General features: G+C 34.1%; 3 protein-coding genes and 2 non-coding genes across 8 annotated transcripts in view; 4 read left to right on the top strand and 1 right to left on the bottom strand.

The window, feature by feature from the left end:
- Positions 1–27149, bottom strand: part of LOC123671033 (ras-related and estrogen-regulated growth inhibitor) — a 122668-nt gene that overhangs the window by 68875 nt on the left and 26644 nt on the right. The window contains exon 1 of one of the 3 annotated variants that reach the window (XM_045604674.1): positions 5164–5392. The exons of 1 other annotated variant lie outside the window; for it this stretch is intronic. The gene's annotated coding sequence lies outside the window, so the exon portion shown is untranslated. Of the gene's footprint in view, positions 1–5037; positions 5061–5163; positions 5393–27149 lie in introns of those variants that run through there. One more of the 3 variants, XM_045604676.1, reaches the window with a different exon arrangement.
- Positions 2192–2263, top strand: Trnag-ccc. The gene has a single exon. It is a non-coding gene; the product is annotated as a tRNA-Gly (tRNA).
- Trnag-ccc lies at positions 2339–2410 on the top strand. The gene has a single exon. It is a non-coding gene; the product is annotated as a tRNA-Gly (tRNA).
- On the top strand, positions 14108–15467 carry LOC123671034. The gene is made up of 2 exons (XM_045604677.1): positions 14108–15095; positions 15151–15467. The coding sequence occupies exons 1-2, from the start codon at positions 14403–14405 to the stop codon at positions 15184–15186; spliced, it is 729 nt and encodes a 242-aa protein (XP_045460633.1). The 5' UTR covers positions 14108–14402; the 3' UTR covers positions 15187–15467.
- Positions 20883–23229, top strand: LOC123671032 (geranylgeranyl pyrophosphate synthase). 2 transcript variants are annotated; one of them, XM_045604671.1, is made up of 8 exons: positions 20885–21198; positions 21251–21340; positions 21393–21547; positions 21672–21816; positions 21929–22049; positions 22184–22323; positions 22588–22690; positions 22814–23229. In XM_045604671.1, exons 1-8 carry the CDS (start codon positions 21142–21144, stop codon positions 23005–23007), a joined length of 1005 nt encoding a protein of 334 aa, XP_045460627.1. In that variant the 5' UTR covers positions 20885–21141; the 3' UTR covers positions 23008–23229. The 2 variants fall into 2 exon arrangements, with proteins under 2 accessions (XP_045460629.1, XP_045460627.1); XM_045604673.1 differs by lacking the exon at positions 21251–21340 and having other exon boundaries at positions 20883–21198.

The raw sequence follows: 27149 nt of genomic DNA, 5'->3' as shown, positions 1-27149 counted from the left end.
ATATTTTCGCATGGAAAGTATGTATATTCAGAACAAAATGAAATATAGATTGAAAAACCAGTGATGCAACTTTCATCTACAGAGAATACAGAAAACTTTAGAACTTAAACTTTCTTAATTTACATCTAGCTTTTCAATAATGTTACAAAAAACAAAGAAGGCAGAGCACACCAACTATTGCGTAGGAAATCCTACAATCAATAGACCTAGCGAGTGAACCAGAAAGCTAAAATAGTTATTTATGTACTAAGGGCATTGCGGAGATGTTAGTGTCCCAAGGGCGATGACTCGAAAACCCGAGAGCATCTGGCCCTAGAGTTAATAACCCGAGGGCATCAACATCATTTAATACTCTTGGTACATAAAATCTTTTATGTCATACCAGTTACTTAGTACCTACATCTACAAATTTAAAAATTCCATAGTATTATATATATTTTTTTTATTTTACATGATACGCACTCTTATTGCAATGGAAAATCTGTCGAACTTCAAATGTGACCAAGACAATTCTAAAATATTGGAAAGAAGAGTAAAAGAGACAGTAAAAAACATTCGCTGAAAAGGCTATTAAACTCTCATGACAAAGAGACCTAATATTTGTGAATTGGATAGCAGAAAACTGTGGAATAAATTGACGATACTGTGGGGCTGCCATACCTTACAGGTCTCTCTGAAACATTTTCTCATTCTTCTTTATGGTCCAAATATCTGTCGCGAGCAAAGTTTCGGGTGATGGTGGGACTGCTGACGGGGCACTGTCGGTACAAACATCATTTGTATCGTATGGGTAAGTCAGCAGACGAGATTTGCAGACTCTGTGGATCGGAAGTAGAAACGGCTGAACACTTGATATGCAAGTGTCCAGAGTTGGCTGGCCTAAGAACTATTCACATGGGCAAGCCGGTCCTGGATACCAGAGAGGTAATGGCCAAGGCCCCTAGGGAGGTTGTCAATTTTATTAACGTCATTGACGACCTTCCTGGGTTTCTATGAATGAGTAGGGTAGTGAACAAAAGATCTGCATGGTCGCAGTTCCCGGAAGGCTTACCGAAGCAAAACGACCCCAGTTCAAATAATAATAATAACAATAATGGTCCAAATATTTGATGGTGAAAATGTCAAGTAATATCTGTAACTACAATGAGTTGGTCTTATATTTGAAGCAAGGGTCGAAAGAATATATGTATAAAGAAATTCCAACACTTTGACCCAAGTTCTTCAAAGTTGAAGACCAAATGAATAGTTTTCAGCTGATGGTCGTCTTTAGGCCAACAGGATTGTCCAGAAGAAAGGCATATTCTGACCTATTGACGAGGCCCTCTAAAACCACTTGAAAAAAACCTATTTGGTAAAATCACAAGAATCATTACGAAATATCTGGATTTGAGCAATCTTCAAATATATACAGGTCTCTGTCTGAGTATAGCAGCAATTCTTCTGGCTAAAGCTACAGCCAGTATGTTCATGCTGAAACGTCATGATAGTTGGAGAAATACATCTGCTACTGAATCTTCAAAAAGGCTTGCTATTTCTGGTTTTCCTGTTCTTCTGTACAAAAATTTGATAACCAGACAATGAAACATGAATCCATATCTGCTGGAGACAATCCAACATTCACTAGATCCTTTCAGAATTGCCTATGTCAAATCAAATGGTGAATATTGATAGTGTTCATGATTCGTGATAAAAATTATTTCTCTATTTACATGTTGCCTATGGGCTATGAGGTAGTCAGATTATGTCTAAGGTCTTGTTGGAGCAGGTTTGTAGCCGCACTATGGCCAGGTGCGAATATTTCCCCGCCTATTGTCGTGCACTGTGTGCGTACCTTTATACAACCGTGGTTGGCATGGGTAGCCATCAATTTTATTTCTGTTTTCGGTTCCTCTGTCAAGTTTCTCAACATCCTAAGAGCTTACGTGGCAGGTCAGTTTTGCTTATAAGGATTTCAGGATTCCCAAAACTTATGAGGCTTTTGTTTTTGATCATATATAATATCGATCTGATATATTAATCAGCACGAGCACTGCTTCCAACAGATGAGGCGTCTGTGGGGACCCTTGCATGTTCAACATCATGTTAATTCCACAGATGGTGCGAGATTACCGTATGTTATTTCCATATTGATTAACTTTTTTTGATTTCTTCTTGCATTAAATTTTATGAAAAATCCTTATGATTTCCATCAGCACTGCTGGTGTAGTGGTTAGCATTCGAGATTCCCATTCTTGAGAGTCGGGTTCGATTCCCGAGCAGTGCAAACCTTTTGATTATTTTGATTTCGAGGATTTTCAGAATACCCTTTGATAATCGAAATAACATGTTTCAACAAGAAGCACTGCTGGTGTAGTGGTTAGCATTCGAGATTCCCATTCTTGAGAGTCGGGTTCGATTCCCGAGCAGTGCAAACCTTTTGATTATTTTGCTTTCGAAGATTTTCAGGATACCCTTTGATGATCCCCCTGGCGTATTTCAGCAAGAAGCACTGCCAGTGTAGTAGTTTGCATTCAAAATTCACATTCTTGAGACTCTTATTCGATTCCCGAGCAGTGCATTTTTGCCTCAATGAATTTCTCACATCAACTATCTTCCCTTTCTGAATGTTCACAAAACATTTCTTCCGTCAAGTTTTGTTGTACTTGTTACCAACAGAAATCGAGTGCCTCTAAATTTTAATTCGAGTTGTTAAAGAGACCAAAAAAGGCGTTATATTTCAGGAAAATGAGGTGATTGTTTGAAAACATTTGTAGAGTTACTGGCCTGGATTTTAATCGTGTTCGTTGTCGGGATTTTCCTTCATTACATTTCGTCTTTTTCAACGAATTTGCTCTCAAATACCTCATAGCACTCTACGCATAATTATTGTTTATGTTTACTGTCCTACAAGAATTTTGAACCGCGATAATCGAATTTTTATTCGAAGGGATGACAATCTTTTGTCACCTCCCTTCACCTTTGCCGTTAATATGTTGTTTCAATACTCTTTCATTAGCTTTCAATCCAACGAACGAAATCTTTGAAATTCATTTTTTACGTTAGTTCAAATTGAAACTTATCATATGCATCAGATCCTATAACAATACAACGATTGAAAAGTTCATCCCATTATCCTGACCAGGATAAATATAATACAATATAATAATAAAATAATGAATATAGTATAATATAATGACAAAAAATCTGAAAAGTAAAAACCCACTATAGTTAATCAAAAAGATTATGATGAATGATTATTCAATATAAGAATGTTAGAATAAACGGAAATATTTCATTTTTATGATTAACAGATAACATATGTTTTAAAGCATCCCAGGCTGGTCAACAATAACATTTATTTACTCGCTGACAACAGGTATTTTTCTATTATAACAAAATTATTCCCAACTTTCAGTTCGATTTACTGAAAGATCATTTCATCCTAACCAGTTTCTATGCGTTTCAAAAACTGAATCATTTTTGTTTATCTTCAGCCACAACGCGCCATTGTGTGTCCTTGAAAAAAATATTTTCTCAATCAAATTGATTACATGATTGACATGAATATTCCTACAGATATTTTTCCGAACTAAGTCTAGAATGTATTTTCTAGCATCAAGTTGAATTATTCATAATCAATAATTATTTGAACACGGATGGATTTATAAAGATCGAATGAATAATTTAAAGTACCTGATCATTTTTTGATTTGGGTCAACATCAACCGAAAGGTAAAATTCAGTTCTCCATAATTGTTTTTTCAATAATACATATTGATTTGTATATCTATTTCACAGAAGAGTAAGAGAGATATGACTACCTGTTGTAAATGCTATCTCTGTGAATCTTATCTGAGAAACAGTTGTAAATTTGTAAGTTCAGTAAGTTTTTTCGAACTATGAGACACTAATAAGGAAAAATTGTACTACAAAAATAAAAAAAATTCGGAACGTACGTCGGTTTTTATTTTAATTCAGTTATTCACTAAATTTGTACAGTTTCGATTTATTTATTTTTCTTTTGGTTGATTTTAATATTTTGTTAGTTGAAAGACAAAAAACATGTATCGAAAATATATACCTGAAAGTGAAGGTTTTGGCTCAATGATGACATAGTTTATGATATTTATGGATGAAATTGCATAATATGAAATATTTAAATAGAGTAGATAATAAATAGAAGTAAGTAGAAAGTAGAAATATTTTTACAATTGGAATTAAATTCCAAGATAAAAATAAACGAAATATATCATAAAGATATACAGGGTTAGAACTATTTAGAGGGGCACTACAGGGATATCGAAAACCGTTAGAGATACAGGGTGGCTTAAATTACGAAGAAGCTGCGTTATTTAGGGCTATGAGTGTTGGTGTTAACAGGTCCCAAATATCTCTAATGGTTCCCGAAAAAACTTAAAATCGAGTTTGCTTTTTTTCTGTATAACTCATTTATTTCGGTTTGTAGCCATTATCCAATAAAAAAATTCGAATGGTGTCGTCAGGTTTTTTCTGTTGTCCATTGTTTCAGAGACGCAATAGTAAATTTTTTTCTTATAGGTGCCATGATGGTTTTCCTTATCAGGTGATAAGGAAAAAAATTACGAATTCAACAATGTATCACACACTACAAAAATATCGAGTCTAGCTACGCAAATAACGTTGTCAATTTTTTGAAATTTAGATTGATTTATCTCATGTTGATTCGTGTTCTTATTTATAAATTCAAGAAATATTTGCTATTCCGCACTAGTGCAAAAGAGTAATTTTCCTCACGAGTGTGAAAAATTGGTACTTTCGAAAGACAATGAGGAAAAGGTTATTTAGATTGTAGAAAAAAAAAATTCAAAAACGTCATGCTACTAAAAGAATTGAATTGAAAACAAGATATCCAATGGTTAAATGAAATCGAAGAAACTTTATCTTCTGAAGCTACTATGAAGAATAAGATTCTGAATATTACTTAGATATAAAAATATTATTGTATGAAATTGACAACATTCTCTCTACCTTATTGTTCTTCAGATCTCCTAATTGAAAGTGAACACAAAAATTATTATACCTTCCTAACTCTGCAATCTACCACACGACAATAACTAAACGAGTATCTCCAAACATCCCCCAACTTGCAACTAACACTACGCGCGTCAAATCTAACAATAAATAATTGTTATGAGAAAAAACGCACCTGCTAACTCCTGCTTGAAAAACATGCCTTATCAAACTGCAGCCCCGAATCCCATTGGTGTTTGTAGATCACACCTCAGAAGTTGAACAGAAACACCTACACCTTGTCGGGGGCTGGTTCAGCGCCAGGGGTTTCGTAATGATGAACTAGCGCGTTTGGATGTCGCTCTCAGCATTGTTAAAAATCGCGGGGGTTCTTCAAGCAAGGCGAACACGCACTATCGCATTTAGCAGGTTAAATGTAACGGAGTACGGCGTTTTCCTGTTCCTGTAACTGAAAATCTTTCAGCAGAGGTAAGAGCGCTCGCTATCAGCTGAGCTAGGAAGTTCGTATCGTAGATTGAAAAATGTTTCCGCCATTCAAAGCTTTCCTCTCTTGGCCTCTTGATCTGAATGAGAGGAGTATAAAATTTAGGTCAATTGCTATCCGACAAAGGTCCTTTTCTTTCGAGAATCTTAACTTAGAGATGAAAATCAAGATTCAAAATGGGAAAACTTAACATCAGGACCGTCACTAGGGAGTAGGCATGATAGGCGGTTGCCTAGGGCGCCAAAATTCATCGGCTGCATTTCAGGTTTCAACAAGAATCCCATTTGTAGAAATTCAAAGGGTCGAAGAATTTTATTCGGTCAGAACCATAGAGTAATAAACATAGATAGAGGGAGTATACGCAATTTTTAAAAGACCCTAACATGGTTAGATTACGTTGTCGGATTGTTATATATTTTCGAATTTATATTATGCAGAATATTTATTATTTTCTGTATCTACCTGCTGAAAGCCAAGGTGTGGCAACTATTGCTCTCCTAGTGTCATTTGTTGTTTCACGTAGTTTGGCGCGTTTGAATTTTTTTTTCTGAATTTCTGATATATTTAGGTATTCATCTCAATATATTTTTAGTTATATGATATGAAACGTTGATTCACTATGGGACCTAAGAAGTGCGTTCTTTGTGAAGAAACTCGCGAATTGAGTGAACATATCACAGATTTTTTTCATTTCCGCGCGCTTCATGTCAAATTTGATTGTTCATGTTGAGGACAAAATTTGCGTACTGAAAATGACATATGCTCTCTCTATCTATGTTTATTACTCTGAGGTCAGAACCAACAAGAAGGAATACAAACCAATTTATAATATCAAAAATCATCAAAGGAGCTGCCTAATGCAATTAATCATAAATATCTCAGTTTGTTTTCGACATTCTGCTTGAATTTTTGATGGCCCTGATAACAATATCAACACGCTATTTTGCACGAAGCTTGAAATTGTTATTTTATTTATACGCGCTTAATCTCAACTGCAAATGATGTGATCAGCTTGAAATTTCCGGTAACGTGATCAACATAAAATTTTGCATGTCACATGTTTCACATGAAAAAGCAACATTTCAGTTCGATCGAATAAGTAGTTTTGAACTAATCAGGAAATATTATATTGTGCAACAAGTGAGGAAAGTCCAACTTTTCTCGCGAGTGTGGAAAAGAACTTTCTCCACATGTTACACACTATACTTTTCCTACAACTGCACGAATTTCAATAATTCAAGTAATGGACTCGATTCAAATCAAAATGGCCTTCGTTGACAGTATGTGCTAATTTATTTCGTTTCCACAGAAACGACTCAATAGCCCAATTTCATTGGTCTACCAAGCGAGGTGTGAGCAAAGTGCTGTGAGAAATAATATTTCCCACAGTATGAGCAATACATAGTTTTGAAATTGAGTAAGCTATGAAGAATACGCTACTTCTCATAGCAGTTGCAGGAAAACAAAATTTCGAACGGCCATATTAACGGAACCCCTAGTCAGATTTTGTCAATTAGCAAATTGATGCGCGTCATTCGAGATCCGAACATTCTCTAAAAATATCAACTTTATAGCTTTTTTCGAATTCAACATTAGAATCATCAAGAATAAAATTGGTTCGAGCACTGTTCCTTAGGGCACCCCTCTTGTAGTTTTCATCATGGTCGATTTTCTACTATCCGAATCTACCACTTGAGTCATTCTTTCTGAAAACCGAATCAAAATTCATAACTCCGAAACTAGTGCTAGGATTTTTCGCTAAAACTATTGTATTCCATATCACCCGAGCAACCGATTTTCGTATCAAATGCCATTTCAATTGCTATCTCCATATACAGGGTGTTTCCAAATTAGACGTGAACCTTGAAGGAAGTGTCAGTATCACTCATTTGCTGTCGATCGATCCATATTTATTGATAACCAAAAATCAACAGTTACCGAGATATTTGAGTTCTTATGTTTTTTAAAAAAAAATTACACCCTACTTCATTTTTCGTCAATTTTTTCTACGTTGGCCAAGTTTGATTTGAATTTTTCATTATTATCATTAGAGAAAGATATGATATGTATGAAAAAAGCAAAACTATGATGTATGAGACGTTGAATAAGAATTAGTATGATTCGAAAGTTAGTAAATGAAGAAAAAATATTGTAAATTTCTAATATAGATTTGCCTGCAACTTTTTAATTCGACAATTTATGTATGACAAAATTATTTTGAAAACTTTTCAAATTCCATCTTCTTTAAAAAAGTTTTCGTTCAAATGCAGGTACTAGTATTGTTTCAGCAGATTTTGATTTGAAAGGGGAAAAAAGCAAAAAAAGGAAAGTAAATAATGAATTAATTATTTTTTATTGCAATCAAACCCAAAGTTTCGGTAGAAAATGTATTCAAAAATTATGTTTGAAATGTCCTCCACCATTCCTTATTCAAGCAAGTGCCCACTTTCTTATCTTTTCAATGGTTACTTTCCGCCTGAAATTTACTTTGATTCTTCTAGCTGTTTCGTCTATTCTAACGGTGTTAGGTCCGGACTACTCGCTGGCCACGAAAATAATCCGAAATTATAATCAAATTTTGTCAACGTAGAAAATATTGACGAAAAGGAAGTAAGTTGAGAAATATTTTTGAAATCACAAGAACTCAAATATCTGGAGAACTGTTGATTTTGGTTATCATTAAATATGGCTCAAACGACAGCAAATGAGCCATAAAAACACGTACTCCAAGGTTCATGTCTAATTTGGAAACACCCTGTATATAAAAGAGGGTCTATGGATAATATATAAGGCATCACGTTCAAACGACTGCACTAAATTGGATAATTTTTTTGTTGTGTTCATAACTGTCATGAGAAGGTTCTACAACAAAATATTTACGAAAAAATTATAACGAGGAGAAAAAAAAGGATTCATTTTCCTCTGACCGAGCGAATTGAAACGGAAGTGTTTCTTACTTATTCTATGAATAATAATAAAGTTTATTTGCTTTCAACAAATTCTAATATAATATTCTATTAAATATTGCAAATAAACATAATGAACAGAGGCTCACTAGAGGTTCGCCTGTTAGTTCTGAAAAAAAAAAAACAAAAATTCTCTTCCTTGAACGTCGTAACTCGCGACAACAGTATGCAAAAAAAAGTTTTCGTTCGATATGAACAATAACACAAATGTATTATAAGGACTATCGATATAATGCACGTGCGAAACCGGAGCACGGGCACGCAACTAGTTACAGATTAAAAAAAATCTATAGACTGATTTTTTCATTTCCTTTTTGTATTCTACGTAATTTCGTAACGTAACAGCTGTGAATATTTTAGGACATGTGGCATTTTTTTCTTCGAATAATTCCAGAAGTTTATTCAAAAAAACAACGCTGTGCCTGAAGTAGCAATGGGAGAAATCCATAGAACACAATCAGTTATTCTAACTTATTCAAACTCGAAGCTTTTGAGAGGTTTTATAAAGGCCTAGGAGAGTCAGAATAGAAAACATTATTACATTGAAACAAACAAGTCATAAAAGGGAGATACGGGAAAACATTTTTCTCTATTTCAGTGTCGTAATGAGTTCATTATAGTACTAAAAACAGTGATGTAATGAAATCATTACAGGAAACTTTTCATTTACAATCTAAATAATCAATTTATTTCTAATCTTTTGTATTTTCTCCAAATGAAGAAAGGTTTCCCAAGGGAAAATATACGTCAGTTCCTGATATAAATGAAAGACTCTCCTGTGAATAATACAGATGATTCTGGATTGCAGAATCCATTCTTGCGTTCCTTGGAGACTCGACAGCGTCCCGGTGTATTTTTAACGGTCAATTTACTACTATTTACAAAATTGCTCGATTCATAAGAACATTCGAAAAGAATTAATGTTTATTTTTATAACCTGCAACATTCCCTCAGCTCGTAAAACTCATTCTACAATCTACAACAGGCCTGTTACGAAATCTGTGGCGACAGTCGGGTGATATATCATAGTTATCAAGGCTGTTTCACATGTTTCTGGACATAAAAATTTGTAAAATCGTCCACTGAAATTGACACAGAGGCCCTGAGGGTTCTAGGTTAAGTTTGACCGTTTCCTGAATGCCATAAATATACGAGTACTATGCCTAGATAAAAAAGAATTCCTGAATTTTAGAATCTTTAATAAAATCAATGTGGCAAGCCCTGGGACGTAGTATCTGGTAAAATTCACTAATGCCAAATATTTCCCTAGTCACATATCAAAAAAAATTTCCAATTATTCTGGTTGTTTCGACGGAAATTGATCTTGGATCAATTTGAAAGTGAAATGACATTATTGTAGAAATGAAATCATTTTACCTCAAATCACAAAGTGAAGCGAAATGTTTTAGCGGTATTATAAAACCAAGCAGAAACTCAACAAAGAGTAAGACTCTAAAACCGAAATCAAATTGCGAAAAAGAGTAAAACTTTTCAAAACTCTAAAATAAATTGCAAAATATTGATAGCATCTTTAATCTTTAGTGAAAAGGCATATTATTAGCGAGACATTTCGGCAGTTTTTATTATCAATCCAAGCAGCAAATCAAAAAATTTTCAAAACTCTAAAATACTGCTAAGAAGAGTAAAAATTTATGAAACTCTAAAAGAAATTGCAAAATAATGATAGTATTTTTAGTGAGAAGGCGTACTATTAGCGAGATGTTGTGGCGTTTTGAAATTTTGTTATTTTCGTACACTCGCAAAGAAGAAACCACAGGTATTTTTCCAATATTCTTGGTACATAAGACGGGGTTGAAATTAGCAACACTTATTCGAGTTCTTATCAAAACTTTTTTTCGAGATGAAGTTTCATGAAATAAGATTATAAATTAAAATCCTTGTTCTGTCACAAATTCTTTTATTTCTGAGTTTTTTCCCAAAACCAATAACTAAAGAGAAAAACCATATTTTATAATCATTTTAATAAATTGAGGAAAAAACACTGAAGATGTAAAATGTGGAAGGAATCTTAATAAATTCTGGAAATGACCACCTCTACCTTGTTTCTAATTACAGAATCTCAAGTTTCTAGGTTAACTGGAATTTTTGAAAAAAATAAAAACTGAATTTAGCCACCACTTTTTAAGGGTGGTACCTGGGAAAGGGAGGAAATTCTGTTATAGGAAAGACCCATCTTAATTTCATACGAGCATTCTCCTCTTGAATGTTGTCTCATGAATTTCAGACACCCTGGATGTCAATTCAAAACTATGAATTTGATGAAGAATACAGTTATATATGTAGATGTAGAATAACCGTTTGAAGATTCCTGAAATATTTAATGTGGATTGCATCACCAGAACCAGAGAATATTCAGGAAGGATTTTCAAAAAAAATTACCCGATATAAAATAACAATGTCAAGCAATAACCACATAATCAGATGCATAGTAACTTCAATATGAATAATGGAAAATAAATTCCCAATATTTGCGTGACAACAGTTTCGATCGATTGAGAATTAGCGTGTTCTCAAGCTTTATACAAAATTAGAATCATATAATATTTGAGCAGAATACAGAATATTGAAATTAATATATATTTAATAATCACTCGAATTGCAAGAGGACTCTAGATGTCTAACATAGATTGTCCAGTCATCTTATTTCACCTCGGAATTTGGAATACCCAGCTATGAATTCGTACCTTTGCACTTGTATTTTGACGTCCTAAAAGTTGTCTCAAAACCTACGTATGGTAAGGAAGCCATCATTTTAGCGGGGCAGCAAATATTGGAGGTCCGCATTTTCTACCTTTTTTGAGAAATCCGATTTTCCTAGAAGAATTTTTCGACTTTTTGTAAGTTAATTTTTCAGTATTGTTTTTTTTTTTTTTTTGACTGTCGGTATACAGGGTGTTTCATCATAAACTGGACAAACATATATATTCGTGTAGAGGACATCGGGAGAATCATTTTGGCCTTATACAATATATCCCGTTTTCGACGCATAAGCGAGATACAGGGTGTTAAACGTCAATTTTGAGCAATATTCTTATGGGTGTGGTCAGTTTTGTATAACACTCAAAGAAACGGTTTTTGGTCAAATCTCAGTATTTTTGGGTCCTCTATACAGAAAAGTTGATGAAATCCGAAAAAAGGATTACAAAATGGCGGAAAACCTGCAACGTTCCTAATTTTTTTTTCCGGTGGTCAAATTGAATTTTAGTTTCTGAATGAACACAATTTTCTAAGAATTTCTGTGCAAAAATTTTTTCAAAAATCGAACACAAATTTTTTTTTACATGTCTACATCGATAAAAAAATTTCACCCGAAATGGATGAAATTTCGTACAATTGTACTCCTTCAATTATCAATCACGAATATGAAAACAGAATTGCAAAATATCAAACGGTTTCGTTACTACAGCCATTCAAATGTTTCGTTCAAACCTCCAAAAAAAATTTAGAATGGCTTCTTAGAGTCAAAATTATTAAATTATTCCTATTTCCAAAAATTCCGGATGCTAAAATGTATTTATACAAAAAAAATTCGCTGAAACTTAGTTGGGAGTCGAACCCTCGATTCCAGCGTGAGTATTAATGAAGAAATTAAGACAGTTCTAAGGATATTAATATTCGTTGCTAAGCAACGGAAGTTCGTAGCTCATAGAATTCTACTGGTTTTTGAATTTTCGTTTCCAAACAAATTCGTGTCACGATACTTGCGAAATTTTATTCAGTGAAATTCAAATAACCAGTAGAATTCTATGAGCTACGAAATTCCGTTGCTTAGCAACGAATATTAATATCCTTAGAACTGTCTTAATTTCTTCATTAATACTTACGTTGGAATCGAGGGTTCGACTCCCAACTAAGTTTCAGCGAATTTTTTTGTATAAATACATTTTAGCATCCGGAATTTTTGGAAATAGCAATAATTTAATAATTTTACTCTAAGAAGCCATTCTAATTTTTTTTTGGAGGTTTGAACGAAACATTTGAATGGCTGTAGTAACGAAACCGTTTGATATTTTGCAATTCTGTTTTCATATTCGTGATTGATAATTGAAGGAGTACAATTGTACGAAATTTCATCCATTTCGGGTGAAATGTAAAAAAAAATTTGTGTTCGATTTTTGAAAAAATTTTTGCACAGAAATTCTTAGAAAATTGTGTTCATTCAGAAACTAAAATTCAATTTGACCACCGGAAAAAAAAATTAGGAACGTTGCAGGTTTTCCGCCATTTTGTAATCCTTTTTTCGGATTTCATCAACTTTTCTGAATAGAGGACCTAAAAATACTGAGATTTGACCAAAAACCGTTTCTTTGAGTGTTATACAAAACTGACCACACCCATAAGAATATTGCTCAAAATTGACGTTTAACACCCTGTATCTCGCTTATGCGTCGAAAACGGGATATATTGTATAAGGCAAAAATGATTCTCCCGATGTCCTCTACACGAATATATATGTTTGTCCAGTTTATGATGAAACACCCTGTATATATTTTTTGAGTTACTATATATTTGTGTTGTGATTGTGTTTGTGGCGTGATTGATAACAGGATGTTTTCGCGATACAATTTTCGCTCTGCATCGTAATTACCTCTGTGATTTTTCGATAATTACATTTCTGTTAACAAAAATTTTATGTAATGTACTATATAATTTTTTGTTACACAGAGAGGAAACTAATGAGAGTAGTTGATCCTCTTAGGAAATCGATTACCTATATTATTCGCATAATTAAAAAATGATATCAGGAGGTCCTCAGAGTTCATTTTCAGAATCAAATTAACCGAATCATTTGAAATGAGCGAATTCAAACTTTTAATGAATGGTTCCCAAATTAAAGTTGGTACGCAGCTGGTTCTGATCGTTGTTCATATCGGAAGCGTAAGTCAACTTCGAATGCCAGGATCCGACTTCTCAATATTCACCATCAAGTCCTCTGGGAGCAAAATTGTAATTATGTAGTTTATTTCTCGCCGCCACGCAAGACTTGTTGTTGGTCTCGATTGGTTGTTGCATTGTTCTCTGAAATATTTGAACACCTCATTAGCCGCCATTTAGGAACTTTATAATTAATTTTCTAACAATGACTTTCGATATTCAATGATGAATGGAACCAAATCAGAAAGGAGAGATTCCAGCAAGAAATATATTTAGTTTCAAGTTTGATTCAGTGAAGACTGGTCAGGCAGGCTCGGCACTGCTGGTCCAAAAAGTCGAAATCTGGGGTACCCAGTAACAAAAAACCAAAATGAAAGGCCAAAAGGAGCATTCAATTTCCTTAGTCCTGAGGAAATAGACAAAGCGGACAAGTGGATTTTCACGAAAACAAAAGAATGTTGCGTAATATCCGTACAGATGGAGAGCTTGAAGACACAGTTTGAAATTATTCTGCGCTAACGATGCCAGCGTTTCGGACAACAACGTGGAAATGAAAAGCAAGGAAACCAAAAAAATATAAAAAGAATCAAATATCCCATGTAATACAAAAGAAAAGAGGAAACCACTGGAAGAAGAAGATAATTCTGCAAGCATTCCAGGAAGAATAAAACTATGACGCGACGATAAAGCGAAGATCGATTGATTTAATAGTTATTTATTATACAAGGGAAAAAAGTATTAGATTTAAGCTCGAGGTTATGTTGTCTCCCGACGCGAAGCGGAGGGAGACAAAAAACCGAGAGCTAAAATCTAATATTTTTCCCGTGTATAATACACTATTTTTTTCTGTGATGGGAAAAACGACAATTTAATAGTGAAAGAACATAATATTACAATGCATTAGAGTCAGAATTTTTAAACTAGTGGGCTGCAATTAGACCAGCGTTGCTATGGAAAACTTCAAAGTAATCAAATATCTGTCAATTTAATTTTGTGATTTGATTCAAAAATTGCGAACTCGGTATTAATTGTTTAGTAGTTATCTTGTTGAATAATTTAAAGTTAAAAATGTCTGATTCCGAGTTTTCTCTGACTCCACCGGAGTTGATAGAAGCCGCGCAAGAAGCGTCACGAAAATTATTGCCAGCTAAATCGCGGAAAATATACGAAACCGCGTATTCAAGATTTATGGATTGGAAAATGAAAAAGAAATGCAGTTCATTCTCGGAGACAGTGTTATTGGCTTACTTTTCGGAACTGGCACAACAACAAAAGCCATCAACAGTGTGGTCGAATTATTCAATGATTAAAAGTTTGTTACGATCCAATAATAATGTAGACATTTCAAAATATTTCAAACTAATTACATTTCTGAAACAAAATGGGAAAGGATACACGCCCAAGAAAGCTGCGATTTTTACGAGTACGCAAATTAGTGATTTTTTAAATAATGCACCGGATGAAGTTTATTTAATGGCCAAGGTTGTTGTTGTATTTGGGATTGCAGGTGCTTGTCGAATTTGTGAAATCAGCCAGGTAACATTGGATGATATTGAAGATTCGGGAAAGTTATTAATTGTGAAACTGAAGCAAACAAAGAATGATGTAAACAGAAGATTCGTAGTTACTGAAGAATATATCAAGTATTACCGAATGTACATAGCCCTTCGTCCAGCAGCAGCAAAAGATCGCCGCCTGTTTTATGCATATCGCAATGGAAAATGTATCAATCAGGTTGTGGGTAAAAATCAGTTTTATAAGGTACCTGAAACAGTAGCTAATTTTCTTCAACTTGAAAATGCTCACTCATATACAGGTCATTCATTTCGAAGATCGTCTGCTACACTTTTAGTTGAATCTGGGGGAGACTTGATGACACTAAAGAAACATGGCGGTTGGAAATCATCAACGGTCGCTGAAGGGTATGTTGATGAATCAGTGGCACACAGAACAGAAATTGCTAATAAAGTGTTCAGAACGTGTGGCAGTTCTGAAATAACACCCGATTTGCGACCAGGTACATCAACAACAGTTGTGTCCATGTCAGAGAAAAATATTATTTCAACACAAGAAAATTCGTCTGTTGTACCGAATAGTTCAAGGAACATGTCATTTACGCAATGCACATTTAATAATTGTACTTTTGATATGAAGGAAATGTAACTAATGTTCAATAAAAGATTCTGAAATAAAATATCTTCCTTTATCTATATGTAGATATATATATATATCCGGGAAAAAAGTACTCACTTTTTTCCCGGGGAAAAAAGTAATTTCGTGAAAAGTCAAATTTTGTTACCTGTCAACAGAGATAAAATGTCAAATTTTTTTCCCGTCACAGAAAAAATGAATTTTTTTTTTAAATATCGCGAGGAATAACGTTTATCTGATCGAAGTATTATACCAATATTGAATAATGCTTTTCGATGGGATTGGGATGTTTCATCCTGAGATCACTGATAGAATCGTCAGTTTGGCACTCAGCGATCTCTGCCAAATAAACCTTTCATTTCTGGAACGGAGGACTTTCTGAAGAAAATAAACTTGAAGCTTACATCACGCGGGGTTCCTAAGCGGTCACCCCTCCAGTGCTAATCGCGCTCGGCGATGCTTGCCTTCAATATTTTAACGTGAACTGACAATTTCAGCGTGTTATGGGTAACTTTGCTGGACTCCAGGTTACTCAAAATAGCTCTGTGTATTATAGATCTTGTATCTTATGACAAATATAACAGAATTACAAGTTTTGTACAAGGTGGTTCACGTAAGCGGGTCACTGGATTTTGTGATTAATTCTTTGAGCAAAATTAGAAAGTGACCCATGAATATAATAGTATTTTTCAGGGGCTATTCAAATATGTTATCGAAAAAACTATCACATTCAGGCGTGGAAAATTATCAAAGAAAATCCCTTTTTACAAAAAAAATTGTTTTGCAAATTGGACCGATTTTCAAAATCAAATGGTTTAGAGACAATTTCTGACCAATTTTTTTGTTCGATTTGCTCGTAAATGGGAAATCAGTTGAAAGCTTCTAAGACAATGGGAAAATAACGTTGCTCGAAATTGTACAAATAACTAAGGTAATAACGCATGTATCAACGTGAGAGTTACATCAGTAGATCCAAGAGTCATCATCAATTTAAATAGTTATTTATAATTCAAGTCCAGAAGGTATTGATATTTTTCCACAAAATTAAAACACAAGCCACGAAGTAGAGAGTTTTTTAATGAACGAGTGGTAGAATGAGCCTTCTTTACGAATATTATACATTATTTTTTCTAATGAATTAAATTTTTAATCAAATTGATGAAGTATAACCATGAATATTGCTACAAATGTGGGTTGGTAGAACAGTTTTCTGTATTACAAATTTGACATCTGATAGATTGACCCGTGGCAGGAGAGTTACTGTTAAGTTTAATTATTTCTTTTGATACAGTACGGTATAATTATTTAATAAGATTCTATGTATTTATGTTCAGTGTCTATGTTCGACGCATAACATACGAGTAAAAAAGTATCCTCTCATTCTCTTCTATAATTCCAAATGAAAGTGTCAGATTATGGTAAGCGAAAAGATATCGACATTAAGAACTTAATCAAGTTGAATCGAATGATATCAATAGTTCAAAAGGTTTGTTTATTCAAATATTTGCTAATATTATTTTTGTATTGACTATTCTAAAACTTAAGAACATGTGATTGCAAAAATGTCAGCTTCGCATTTTATAAATGCTCCCTTGATGTGTATTATGATCATTCTATTTGCAGGCCTTTTGAAATACTTTCCTGAAATTGAATCGTTAACTCTACAAGGATTACTTTTTATTTTCCCGAGCAAAATATAACAACTACCTACATAATAATAATAATAACAGTTACCAACATATAATAATAAAATATAACCATGAAATATGTGTGAATCTGAAATATTATTTACGATTTTGTTTTGCAAAATGTGGCAGAATTAACAGATTAGTCACAGAATTAGAGAAACGGATATTCCATCATCATTATCCAACCATTTGAGTAAAAAGAAGGATGAGAGGAGTTGTAGCCTTTTACGATGACCAGCTTCACATTCGCAAAGCAAGTGTTTGGCATTCCAGGTGACTTCTTGACATAAGCGACATGTATCCTCGGACTCTTTTGCTATGTTTTTCAGATGATAGGACAATGTCCCGTGAGCGCTGTCGTCAGTTTCCTCAGTTCCTGTGAGTGAGAGAAATTTTTAAGTCTAGCTCGTGATGATATAGTTACATTAGAAAACATGAAATCAACGCTTCTCGAGATAGATAGATTTAATTTAGGAGGTTCCGTTTCACTGCGACATAATTATCTATTGTACCCCCTATCAGAGCTATTCTCTCCATAACGTGAAATACAGCTTGCCTTCCAGTTCCAGAGTTCTAATGAACTCCATTATCTGGGATGGCTTCAAGGATGCAAATTCTTCACTTCTACAAGTTTCGTGTTCAAAGCAGATTTTGCATTGGCTAGTGATGGCGAGGCATGTCGTCTCCAGGTAATCTGGAGTTTCTTCCTCTTTTCTATAGAATCTGCACTCGTCATTTTCTGTTATATTCATTCTCATGAGGTGTTTCTTAAGGCGACAATGCCCTGTGAGGAATCCAGTGAGGAGGTTTAGTATATTCTTGGTGAGATCCAGATACTTCTTGGATCTGGTAGTGTCAAAGAACGCTCCTCTATGGAGATGGTGGTGTTCATGGGGTGGGGGGCAATAACACCGTGATCCCCCGATGGCTTAGCCTTGCTTTTCCGCTCTTACAGTTCGTTTATGCTCTCTTCTCGTTTTTATCTTCCTACCTGCTGCTATGGGGCTTCCTCGGTACTGACAAGGGAGTGTGTAGTTGTTTTGTACTAGCCCGGGAGATGGTGCCGAAAACTGCGCAGTTCTCAGAAGAATGGCACCGCATGGGACATAAACCAAACCGTTCATCAGCAGTCACTACGTTCCACTATGCAGATATAGGTCTATTTGGCATTTCCTACTGAGTTGAATTGCTGATAATTCCATCGGAGATCAAACTCCAAAATCCTCTGTGAAAGGGTGCACCTTGAAAATTGGCTGAGACCGCCTCGTCGAAATATGGGGATCAACTTATTTGACCCATTTACATGTTTTTTGTTTACAGAAGGTACAACCTATCCCTGAATCACAGATCAATAATTATATGAGTTTACTGAGCTCTTCACTTTGAGATTATTTTGCAATAGTTCTGCAAATAAATGTTATTCACAGTATTCTACTACAATTCAAAAATTCAATTTTAGTCATTTCAAGAAAAACTATATCCTGACATTGGATTCTGATATGTATTCATCATTGTTTTTTCATTTCAACGAGCAGGGTCGGCGTTAGGGGAGAAACAGTGTATTGACCGTTTCAAGCCTCTATTTGAGGGACGGACATTCGGCCCAGTTTGTTGGCCGCCTTTTCATATTTCATCCTTGATTCTTGAAAACAACATGAGGTTGTTCCGCTGCACTGCGTTTGCCAACATTCCTTGCATAAAATCTCCAAAGCGCCTTTAATAAGATGCCTGCATGTATAATAAATGACGCAAGGTAGCCCAACCAATATAAACAGAATTCCCTATAACCAACCCTCACTGAAAGAGGGATAAAATCATCGAATATTTCACAAAGACGAAAAACAACACTACCTTCGCTCTGAAATTATTTGGAAGCCGATTTTTACACATTCAATATATGGAAAATTCTACGATTTTACATTCGAAACTAGTTACTGTTAAATGCCAATTTCAGCGGAACATATATTCCCAATTAGTTTTCGAAGTAATACTGATACTATGCATACCCTACCGCTCCCATTATCTCGTATTGTGATATAAGTAATCATTCTTCGATCGTACGTAGTGTCATGTGAAAGTTGGATATTTTAAGTTTACGATATACTATTATACGGGTTTTTCGATATTTTTGACTTATGTATATATATATATATATTTGTTCTGTTCTGTAGTTTTATTATATTCAAAAACCTTGGAAACTCTTGGTGAAATATAATACAGGGTATCTGGTGACGTAAGGAACAACGGCTCAACGGAATTTTTCTTTTCAGAGAAGATGTGGAAGTTTATAGTTTCAGCGTTTTTTTATGAAATGTCCTACATCATCTCCAATATTCTTATGAGACAATTTAACCCCCAATCCTCATTCAGTTTGAGGTCCTCTATATCTACCGAGCCGTAGTCCTTCATGCCACTGTATATTAAAGCATGATGTCGATATTCTTCATTCACTAGAATTCAATTTTTTTTGCACACGATTGCAAGATTCTTTATCGGAAGAGAGTTCTGTATTATCATCGGATTAGGCACTTTTTTTAAGGGAGTTATGAGGGAGGTCATGTTGTTATTGATGATTTGATGCTTTTTCTGCAGGGGCATCGAAAAATTATTTGCTTCAGGCGCCTAAATTTCTCGCGCCGGCCCTGTCAACGAGAAAAATTGAGGTGAAAACACCGGAATAAATTTCCATACCTGCCAAAATGTTCTGCTGCTCTAGGCGGAACCCATCTAAGACCCCTTAAAAACTTTCATGGCTTGAACAAAGAATGATAATTGTGAATGCTGAACCAAAATATCTTCAATATATTGGTATAATGTTTCCTGATTCTTAAGATTTCCGCAACTCTTAAGAAACGCTGACGTATTTTGGGTTGCCTCCCTTTAGAATATCAAGGAGTCAAGGATATAGATTACAAATAAACCGGTAAGTTACTTTTGAAGATTTAATGAAAATTGATGATAATTTTCAGATCTAAAGATTATTTCTGGTGCATAAATTTTATGTTCTTCATTTTTTGACAATAATAATAGTGTTTTATTTGGCAAATTCTAGGGGCGAAGTCTAGCCAAGGCTACTCCACTCAACCCCCAACAAAATACATAGGTACTCAGTTCAGATAATAACTAATCAATCCAATGCCTATCTGTTATCTGTTATTTGTGCATGTGATACTGTACACTTGTACAGTGGCAGAGATAAACAAGAGGCCAAGAGGATTAATTATCCGTATTTATAATATAGGAAATCGCTGCAGACGTTTTTCCAGGATGCAGTCCGTTTTTGTCTTAGAATATACATAGATATATTAATATAGATACATATTATATTAATGTTCTAAGGTTTTTGCAAATGAATCTGGGATATACCAATGAGATTGAAGAATGGTGTCGATCGATTCCTGCGACCAATCACAGTGCTAGTGTCATATGAACCGTTGATTTGAATTTTGAAGTTCGGAGAGGTTATGTTATTATTATATATGACATAGGTATTAGAATTATTCTGAATATTTTAATATTTTGATTCAATAAATTATTTAAAAAAAAATTTGACTTCTTGGTATCCTAAACAAATAGATCTATCTGGAAATTTGAATTTGTTTTGAATCTTGCAGAGAAAGGCAGAACTTCGGATATCTTTGTCACATTTACTACCTGTAGTTGTCTGTTTTCGTAGTTCGTAGCTAAACTCAAGGTCAGAAAAACGTATTGTCGGTCGTATCAAGACTATCAAATCAGGTATTAACAGCGGTAGGCGAAGTGATTTGTCTTGTTTGCCTAAGGTAGTGATATCTGGCTGGTCTAATTGCTGATTTCATTTAAAGAGTACAAGGCAAATACTAGCTATTTTATGTGCAACTGCTATAAAGTTTTCTGCAATTAACAATTCCAGCAGTCAATATATAAACACTAATTGTTGAATTCCTTACTAATTATATCAATTTCATTTGCGGTTTTTTCAAACAATAATGTCTAAAAAACACCACATTTTTGTGAGTAAAAGTATTGATACAGAACAGGATGAGGTAAAATAAATTTATTACTATATTTCCAAAGAATAAATTCAAATTCTTCTAGAAATTACTTCAACCTTCCACTTATATATGTCAAACAATAATGTCTAAAAAAAAAGTTTTGAGTAAAAGTAATAATACAGAACAGGATGAGGTAAAATAAATTTATTACTATATTTCCAAAGAATAAATTCAAATTCTTCTAGAAATTACTTCAACCTTTCACTTATATATGTCAAATACCCGGAAAAAATATAAGATCCAAATTTGCCAGAGCTTTCAATGTATGGATGAAAATACCTGAAGATACACTTGCGAAAATAGAAGAAATTGTTCATATCCTTCATAACTGCAGCCTACTGTAAGTGAAATTATTGTTCAAGAGAGTGATTTGTTGAAACAGATCAAATGTGTTTCAACATATTTACATTAATTTCGTTTTTTGTCTCAAATTGTTCAGCAAAGTAATAACCGAAAATTATTAGGATCGATGATATTCAAGATAGCTCAGTCTTGCGGAGGGGAGTACCAGTGGCACATGCAATTTATGGTGTTCCTAGTTCGATAAATGCTGCTAATTATTGCTTATTTATAGCCTTAGAGAGAGTGCTGGAATTGAAGAACCCTGAAGTGAGTGAAATCCCAATCAAATTCTTTGATGTATAATGTAATGGAAAATTATAGAATGTTGGATGATACTCAAAAAATGTCATATGGAAATTTTTTTCTTTTGCAACTCTAGGCAGTACGAGTCTATAATGAACAACTTTTGGAACTACATAGAGGTCAAGGCATGGAATTGTACTGGAGAGACAATTTTTTGTGTCCAAGTGAAGAAGAATATATAGAAATGACTAAGAGAAGTACCTAGTTCCTTTATATATTTTCATTTAGAGTATGTTTGTATTAGCCACTCTACTCTTATAGCTTTCTCTCAAGAGTATTCTTACAATTTCATGAAAGCATTTGCTAAAATATAATTTCATATCAATTTTAGAAACTGGTGGTCTTTTCATGTTGGCAATAAGATTAATGCAGTTATTCAGTGAAGACAAGTCTGATTATACAAAGTTAACTGGCATTATTGGTTTATATTTCCAAATTAGAGATGACTATCTAAATCTCATTTCTAAAGAGGTATGTTGGTCCAAATATTTTGTAAAAATAAATACTAAATCAAATTATTGAACCAAACTGAACTGACTTTGGCAATTCGCAGAATTTTACTAGGTAATAATAGTGAAATGTAGAAAATTGCCTGAATCAAATCGTACTGGAAGTATTGAAAAATTTAATTTTGGGATTCCTAAATACTTCTTGTGTACACCCTTATTTGAATAGTATTATAGTAAAACTTTACAAAACTATTCGGACATGAATTAATTAAGAAGTTTCTTACAGTATGCACAACATAAGAGCTTTTGTGAGGATCTAACAGAAGGAAAATTCAGTTTCCCTATCATCCATGCTATTAAAACACATCCCGAGGATGATAAAATTATACGTATCCTTTTCAAGGAAGCAGTTACCATTTATAAGTTCCCTATTATTTACTTATACTCTATTAATATTTTTCAATAGTATAATTATGTATGTATATTTAATGAATTCCTCAACAATTAATCAGATATTTTGAGGCAAAGAACCAAAGATATAGAAGTGAAGAAATATTGTGTTAAACTATTAACTGAAATGGGAAGTTTCGAATATACCACGGAAGTTTTGGGTCGTTTACAGAAAGAATCAGCTGTTGAAATAGATAAATTAGGAGGCAATTCCTACATGGAGAAAATATTGGCTTTGCTATTCAAATTAGAATAAACAAAATGCGCAATAATTTCTGTATTAAACACACCAAAGATTTTTGAGGAATAAAAAATGGATGTTGAGGACTGGTTGGTTGACCAAGTTTTTTTCTCAATGCAAATGTTTTTGAAATATTTTTATGTCGAAATTTATTTTTAAAATTAGTATTATTATACATACCGAGAGAGAGATTATATTTGTCTTTCCTGAATGCAATAAATATTTCATAATTCTGTTTTTAAATTTTTTTTTTCATGTGAATTTGGTACTGTGCCCCCTCCCTTGAAGAAATCCTGGTTCCGCCACTGGTATATAGATACATTGATACTATGATTAATATCAAATTGTGTTTTATAGTATATACCTTCATTTGTTTCGAAAACATTAATATACCAAGCAATTAATCTAAATGCAACAAGTAGCTAATTTCAATTCTTGGACACATCACAAAAAAAGTAATCTAATAGAATGTCGACCATTAAATTATTATAGGTAGGTATAAGTACTCATTCCATTAAATTTAATGTAGGTAAGTTGACTAATTGCAATTCCAAAAAATTAATTGCATTTAATATACAAGATCTAAGATACAAGTTCTGGATGATTAAAATTATGGAACAGAATTCACCATACTGAACCTCTAATAATTGGCTAGAAAAATTCATTGTGTTTGATAATCTGGGGATTATTTGATGACAAACGAATTGGGTGTCGTGTGTCGTGATAAAAATTCAGTTATATTTAGAGAGTCTTTTCTCGAGCGAATTTCGAAGGTGCACTCTCTGAGCATTGCGAGATCAGTTTGGCACTCAGTGATATTCGCCAATTAACACCTACCTCTGTATTGTGTTTCACAGTGACTTTGTCACAGAACCACATATAAGTCTTTGCCAAAGATATTATATGTGGTTCTACGACAAAATCACTGTAGTAGAACGGTTGGGTTTATATAACCAGCGGAGCCGAATTAAACCTCAACCTACGACGCCATCTCTCGGTCAAGCACATAATCACTCCACTAAGAATGTTTTTATTTAAAAAAACAAATCTTCTTTCTGGGAGAAAACTGATGAAGCACAGATTTTTTTTCAAATCTTAATTTTGATACCCGAAGATACCTGTGTTTTTTTAAATGTCCATCTATAATGGTAGAATTAGAGTGATTAAAGCATGAGTTGCTGAAGGTAGAATTGACGAATGGTGTATTTTAAAATCAAAAGAGACTATGATGAACCATAGCAATTTTTAGTGATATTTTTGTAACCAGAAATAAAGCCGCGACTAGACGTTCATGGCCTACTTCGATGTCAATAATTCCTGAATGGACTGTACATAATATTGTTATTATGTCTATGTTTTAGACATAGACATAAAATAATAATAATAATAAATATGTCTATGGTTTTAGAATCGTACACCGCCATCTAGATTATATCAAAGTTAAATAAATTAATTCAAACAAGAAAACTGCAACTGATCATCATAGAAATATATATGTACAGAATTCTAATTTTTATTGTTCACGTCCCCGATAGATGGCGCCACAATACCAAATTTGTGCATTTATTAGAGAAATACTCCAATGAATGCACAAACTTGGTTTTGCTATTATTTATTAATATTTTCATCTAAACCTATTTCAGAAAATATATTAGTATTAATCATCGCCCAAAGTTCGAGAAGAAATTCAAACCCAATTCAATTATTTTCATACAGGATACCTTCTGATGGATTACCTAGGTATTTGTACCTATAGGTAGATCGCAATAGAGGCATCATTTCGAGATGATTTATGATTTATATGGAATTGTATCATATTTTTCGGATTCTTAACCAAATACCTAACGATCAATCTGAATCTACAGGTCCTGTTCCCCATCAACTGGGTTTTAGCAGAGATAGATAAAATACGCCAATTTTGAATTATCGTTTGAGCCAGGTTTATCGGACAAAAAACTTGATGAAAGAAAACGCCAGAAGATTAGATTTTTTTGTATTTTTTTCCGTCACGAAATTTTGGTGGTAAACCTCAGTTTCGGATTCACCACCCAAAAAAAATACATACGATGGAAGAAATCGAAACTACCCCATAACTTTTCCTTGAGGGACACATGTGAGCACAAATTGACTGGATTAAGTAGAGTGAACGATCTGAAGTAACAGGTGTTTTTTTCGAGGTATATAACTTTAAGTTGGCATTACTGTTCAAGATGGCGACCGATTTGACAGCTGTCAAGTGATTTATTCTCAGTTTGGTTTGGCAATTCATCATGAATAGACTCACGCCTGAACAACGCTTGCAAATAGTGCGATGAAGCGCACTTCTGGTTGAATGGCTACGTCAACAAATAAAACTGCCGCATTTGGAGTGAAGCTAATCCTCAAGTGTATGTCGAAACACCGTTACATCCAGAAAAACTGACTGTTTGGTGCGCTCTATGGTCTGGTGGAATCATTGGTCCGTACTTCTTCAAAAACGATGATGGCCAGAACGTTACAGTCAATGGTGATCGGTATAGAGCCATGATTACTAACTTTTTCATTCCTGAATTGAACAACCATGATGTCCAGGAGCTGTGGTTCCAACAAGACGGCGCAACATGTCACACAGCTCGTGCCACAATCGAATTATTGAAAGACACGTTTGGTGAGCACCTAATTTCACGTTTTGGACCTGTGAATTGGCCTCCAAGATCTTGTGATTTAACACCGCTAGACTACTTTCTGTGGGGCTATGTAAAGTCATTGGTCTATGCGTATAAGCCACAAACCCTTGACCATTTGGAAGACAACATTCGCCGTGTTATTGCCGATATACGATCACAAATGTTGGAAAAAGTTATCGAAAATTGGACGTCCAGATTGGACTACATCCGAGCCAGCCGTGGCGGTCATATGCCAAAAATCATATTTTAAATGTAATGCCACAATATTATCTTGCGGATAAATAAAATTCATGTCAATCGAATAATCCATCGTTGTTTTATTGCAATTTAAAGTTCTATAGCTCTAAAAAAAAACACCCTTTAGTATGTTGAATTAGATCGAATAAAATTCGTTAAATTGTGGAGTACACAATGCATGTTTAGAATTGATAGAAAATAGAAAATCTCATCACTATTTACTAACGAATATATACTCCTGTTAACTTGATGTTACGTTTTAATAAATTTTGACATCTCAAACATTTCGGGGGGGGTTGAACCCCCAAACCCCCACCCCTGGCTACGCCCGTGCTACAGGATGTCCCGTAAACCGACGTCAACTCGACGCATGCTGATAGCTTAGGTCGTGTCTGACCAGAATAACCAAATTTGATTTTAGTGTCTCAGTTTTCGATATATCGACAGTTTTATGAAAATTGTTAAAATCTACACCTTAATCATTGTTCTGAGAGTCACAGATACAAATGTTGGTATTTTGTGATTCATTTTTCTATCGAAAATTACAGACGGATCAGCCTACCCAACATGATCAAGGATTTTTCCAATGGTATGCTGAAAAAACGGAATGGTTCTCTCTTTTTCATTTTGTCAAATCTCGCCATCATAGAAATGAAAATCTCAGAGCTCGCTTTTCATTAAAATGTCAATATCTTTTTTCCTCATTGAGTCAAGCAGAATACGATATTTTATCGAAAATTTCACTTGAAAGGCCAATTTTTGCGTAACATGCCGAGTTAGTCTGATATGATTTTTTCATTTTCATTTTCGATCAAAAGAATTTTAACAAAATACCAACTTTTGTAGTTGTCGCACTCAGTCATAGATTTTTACGGATTTCATAAATCTGTGGATATCTCGAAAACTAAGACACTTTTACTGAAATCAAATTTGGCTACTCTGGTCGGGCATGAACTAAGCTACCAGCATGAGCCGGGTTGACGTTGGTTTACGGGACACCATGTATATCTATCTAGATCAAACGTCGTATAGTTTCGTACGTTCTTGCTTTTATTGTATCTTGGAAAATGCCTGAGGTGTGGATTATTTTACCTACTTTGATAGTTGACGGAACTGGAATAATTAGTAGTTCACACAAAACCAGAATACATACTATCATAAAAGGTAATGCAGTATTCAAAAACAAACAAATTAAAATGGAGACAAAAATATAGTCCTGACGAATCCCGAGACCATTGATGAATAAAACAATTG

Source organism: Harmonia axyridis, chromosome 1 (genome assembly GCF_914767665.1).
Source record: "Harmonia axyridis chromosome 1, icHarAxyr1.1, whole genome shotgun sequence".
In the NCBI taxonomy this organism is placed as follows: Eukaryota; Metazoa; Arthropoda; class Insecta; order Coleoptera; family Coccinellidae; genus Harmonia; species Harmonia axyridis.
Note: the sequence above shows the minus strand (reverse complement) of the source record. Positions and strands in the feature narration are given on the sequence as shown.